This window comes from Solanum pennellii, chromosome 7 (assembly GCF_001406875.1).
Source record: "Solanum pennellii chromosome 7, SPENNV200".
Classification (NCBI taxonomy): domain Eukaryota; kingdom Viridiplantae; phylum Streptophyta; class Magnoliopsida; order Solanales; family Solanaceae; genus Solanum; species Solanum pennellii.
The window spans coordinates 75,709,197-75,713,629 of record NC_028643.1 but is presented as its reverse complement, the minus strand read 5'-3'; the positions used below and the strand labels follow the sequence as shown (position 1 = coordinate 75,713,629).

Genomic DNA, 4,433 nt, shown 5'->3' with positions numbered 1-4,433 from the left:
CGCCACCTTATTTTAAAATTTTGTTTTTTTGAAAACTATATATGGTTCACGACATGAGTCAGATCTTAAGGTAGAATTTTGGAACGGTCGTCGAAATTCTATCCTAGTTCGGGTGTTAGGTTCGGGTCCTAAATCGATTATTGGCGTCGATTTTCAAGAATTTTTTTACTAAAGAGTATTTTCTAGTCTCAAGTGAAGATATTTTCTGGAAGATGTTTCATTTACCAACCAAACATTAAAAAAGAATTCTACTCACCAAATAACATGAGAAAATAACTTAGAAATTCATTTACTTTTTTCAAGAAAATATTATGTAGGAAAGCACTTTTCAAGAAACACATTTTCCTTCATAGAAAACACACCTTTAGTTTAACTATCTACCTTTATTTTTAAGCATGTATGAGATATATCTATTTTTGTAGGCTGGTAAAATTCATTGTTTCAATACACTATGTCCCGGCTTTGTACAAGTAAACCATGACTTCCCTCTTGATTATTCATTCATGCATATTATTTCACAACGTGGAGGAAAAATTTGGAGTGTGGAAGTACACATTGATCGGGTACATTTTATATTGTCTTTATTTTTCTTATTTAGAGTCTTTGAATATTTTATACAGATATAGAAAGTATAGTTAAGAGATAACATAATATTGTTATTGACAAGTTATTATTATTTTTTTTTTTGAAAAAAGGACTTATCCGGTAATTGGTGGCTTTTAATGAGACAAGACTTTACGCGAATAGGTTTCTGGCCACAAAGTCTCTTCACTGACTTGAAAAGTTTTGCTACGAATGTTGATTGGGGAGGAGTTGTATATAGTCCACCAGGTGTACCAAAACCTCCAATGGGCTCAAGCTATTTTCCTATTGAAAACAGTTCCTATGATGCTTATTGCGATGATCTTACAATTATCAACGAGAAAGGAGAAACAATTGAAGTAGATACAACAGTCACACATACCGATAATCCGTACAAGGTTGAATTTATACAACTTTCACATGGTGCAAAACAAATATATTTTGTTCTTTATGGGGGACCGGGTGAAAGTACACATGTTTAATAGTAAAGAAAATCGTCCAAATCCTGAAAGAAGTTGAAGAAAATTGTTCCTATTTGTTCTATATACACCTTTAGTTTGAATGTTATATGGTCTTCCAAAGAAATGCAAAGGAAAATTGTCCAAAATATCTCTCAATTTTCATTTATTTGTTGATCTTGCCATTACCATTAAAATTGAGTTATTTATACTCTTGATGTCTATAAACTTGTCACCCGTATCCCTCAATTGGATGAAAAAACTCCAAATCAACAACAAAAAATTAATTTTAATAAAATTACTGGATTAAAAAAAATCAATCGTAGCCCAACTAACCAAATAATTATTTGCAAAATTAAATCCGCAAATACATCTCTCTATTTTCACCTCTTTACAAAAATTCTCATCCATTTCTCCTCCTCATCTTTTCTCTTCTAAATTTGCTATATATTCTACTTACTGTGCGATCTGTTTTTCTTCTAAAATTGTCATTTGTATTTCTCATTTTTTAGGCATTTTTTTCATATAAACACAATAATTTACTCATTAAGAAAACAAACAATTAAATGTGGCGTCTGGACACCGAGAAGGACTCATAGTATTCGTCATAACATATCATAGGGTAAAATGTGGAAAATTAATTTTTTTTTACATATTGAGGTACACATAGACCTCTCACATACTACGTAAAAAGTTTACTTAGAATCCTCAAATATGAAGCTTACATAAGTTTCTCATTCAGTCAACATAACCAATATAATAAGATTTAGTCTAGGAACATCGCCCCACATTAAACCATCTAAAACAAAGTAGAACATTTGTGCATAGCCCTTATACATATTCATATTTGCCACATTTTAATACACTTATAATACAATGTGACAATTTTTTACCAAACAAACATAATATATTTCAAAAACAATAGTAATTCAAATATATCGCATACAATTCACTTTTAATATATATTACAGATTTATTACAATATTGCTATAAATGGTAATAAACAAAAAATCACTAAAATCAAAAATTATTTTTAAAAATATATTTATTCATGTAATTTTTTCTATTATTTTCATCTAAACAAATTAAGATAGTAATTAAATTAATTTCCGGATATAACTTTTTTTTTAAAAAAATCTAGAAAAAACAAGGAAAGAGAGTGAGAAAAAAGTAAAAAAAAAAAAGAAATAAAAGTCAAAGAAGACAATAGAGCATGAATCCACAAATTAAAATATAATAAAATAACCCCTCATAAATAAAAATATAATAAAATAACCCCTCATACAACTAATACTAATCGTACTTTATACGCAATAACATTTTTCATCTACTTTAGTGTAGCTCCGAAATTCTTAAATTCTAGATCATCAGAAGCACCAAACTACACACATGGATTACAAAAACAAGCCCTCAACAAATCAATTGTAATAAGAGTAGGTCCTTTATTACAAATGTAAAAGTAGAATTGACTACTTACATTATATGAACAAATTTACTTTTCAAATACAAAACTACAATTTAAGAGAGCACAATAAAGTATGGGTGTGCAGAAATCGTACCGACCAATAAATCAAACAAAAAAAACGTATTTAGTTATTGGGTTATTAATGGGTTTATAAGAAAAATTATTGGGCTATTGGTTCAATATTAATTTTGGAATTTTTTTCAAAATGTCAATATTTTAACATTTAAGAGGGCTCATTAGCAACACTTTCAATATTTAGTAAAAATGTCAAAATTTTAATTTGTTATGTATCTTATTTATATTTTTATTATTTGTTTTTATTTAAAGAATAGAATTATTTAATAACAAAAGGGAGAGAATATTTCAAAAAAAAGATAAACATCCCTAAATTTTCTATCAGTTAAATTTTCAAATAAAACTCAACTTTGTTTTTTTTTCTCCATAATCTTAATCTTTTTTTTATTAGTTTGTATTCATTCCAATAGATATGCCAAATGAATCTATAGTTATTTAAGAAACATATTTGTATTCATATATTTTTTTCATGTGTATTTGTTTGTTTCTTTGAAAATTTTGTATTTCGTATTCATTTCAATATGTATTTTATTCGTATTTCTATTTATTCTCTTGTTTTTACTTAGAATATTGTATAATAATATATAAAAAACAAAATAGTAGTATGAAGAAAAAGTGAGATAATAGTTTTTAGAGAAAGAAAATATCACTTAAAATTCTCATCATTAACAATTTAAAAAAAAACTCCTTTTTTATTCTATTAGATCAACTTTCCTTTGTTATGTTTTCATTTTAATTGTATACCAATATTTTTTACATTTTATGTGCTCACTTTACCATACAAACTAAAATTGATTTTTTTTCTTTCAAACTACAAATTGTATTTCGGTGATCAAAATTGTATTACTTGATTACCATATAAATATATATACATGTATTTATATGAATATGATTTATGAAAGGGTAGAAGATTTTTGGGGGAAATAGCATACTTGGTGGAAATAATAAATTTTGTTGAGGAATAATATAATATTCTAAAAAAATAAATACAAATTGACTATGAAAGAAATAAGAATACAAGATTCTGAAAAACATATAACATACATAGTAAATAATATAATCAGCATACAATATTCTAAAAAAATACAAATTAACTGTTGAAAAACATGATACATATATGTTTAAGAAATACAAATTCATATAAGATAGCGTACATAGTGAAAATGATATAATCCGAATACAATATTCTAAAAAAATATAAATTGTCTGTTGAAAAATAGGATATATCTATGCTTAAGAAATACAAATTCATATGAGATACGTATTTGAATGACTACAAATAGAAAAGAAATACAATGTTCTTAATAAAAATACAAATGATGAGTAAAAAAGAATAATTGACAAACAAAAATTAATATGAATATTATTCTGATATGAATACAATTTTGCAACCTTCTTCTTTGACTCTCTCTTTCTTCTTCGTCTACTATGTTCCTTTTTTTAAATTCTTTTCACCAAATTCAAATTTGAATCTGTGTTTATTTGTAAATTAATAACCATATAAGCAAAATTCGAAATTATTAAATATGAATATATAAAAAAGATCAAACAATATATTATGTATGAATGCTTATATGGCTTACTACAAATTACAATCTACTAAATCTCAAATATGAAAATAAAACCATAAAAATAGTGTTTCAAATACTAAAATTCTGAAATGCATAAATATTTGATCAGTATGTTAACATACTCATATAAAAATTGAAAAAATAACAAAAAATTGTAATACATACAATCCAAAATTCAACATAATTTTTTATTTCGAAAACAGAATCTTATGAAATCTTGCAAAATAAAAGATGATTACGAAAATATCTTTATGTATTGAGAGATTTCTTGAATTAATCGAT

The 4,433-nt window shown here is 25.5% G+C and overlaps 1 protein-coding gene across 1 annotated transcript in view; it reads left to right on the top strand.

The window, feature by feature from the left end:
• LOC107025543 overlaps window positions 1–1,202 on the top strand; it is a 4,823-nt gene extending 3,621 nt beyond the window's left edge. Inside the window, exons 7-8 of the mRNA XM_015226327.2 lie at window positions 423–563; window positions 696–1,202. Of these exons, the coding sequence (XP_015081813.1) occupies window positions 423–563; window positions 696–1,064 (510 nt within the window). The 3' untranslated portion in view covers window positions 1,065–1,202. The remainder of the gene's footprint in view (window positions 1–422; window positions 564–695) is intronic.
• The last annotated feature ends 3,231 nt before the right edge of the window (window positions 1,203–4,433 follow it).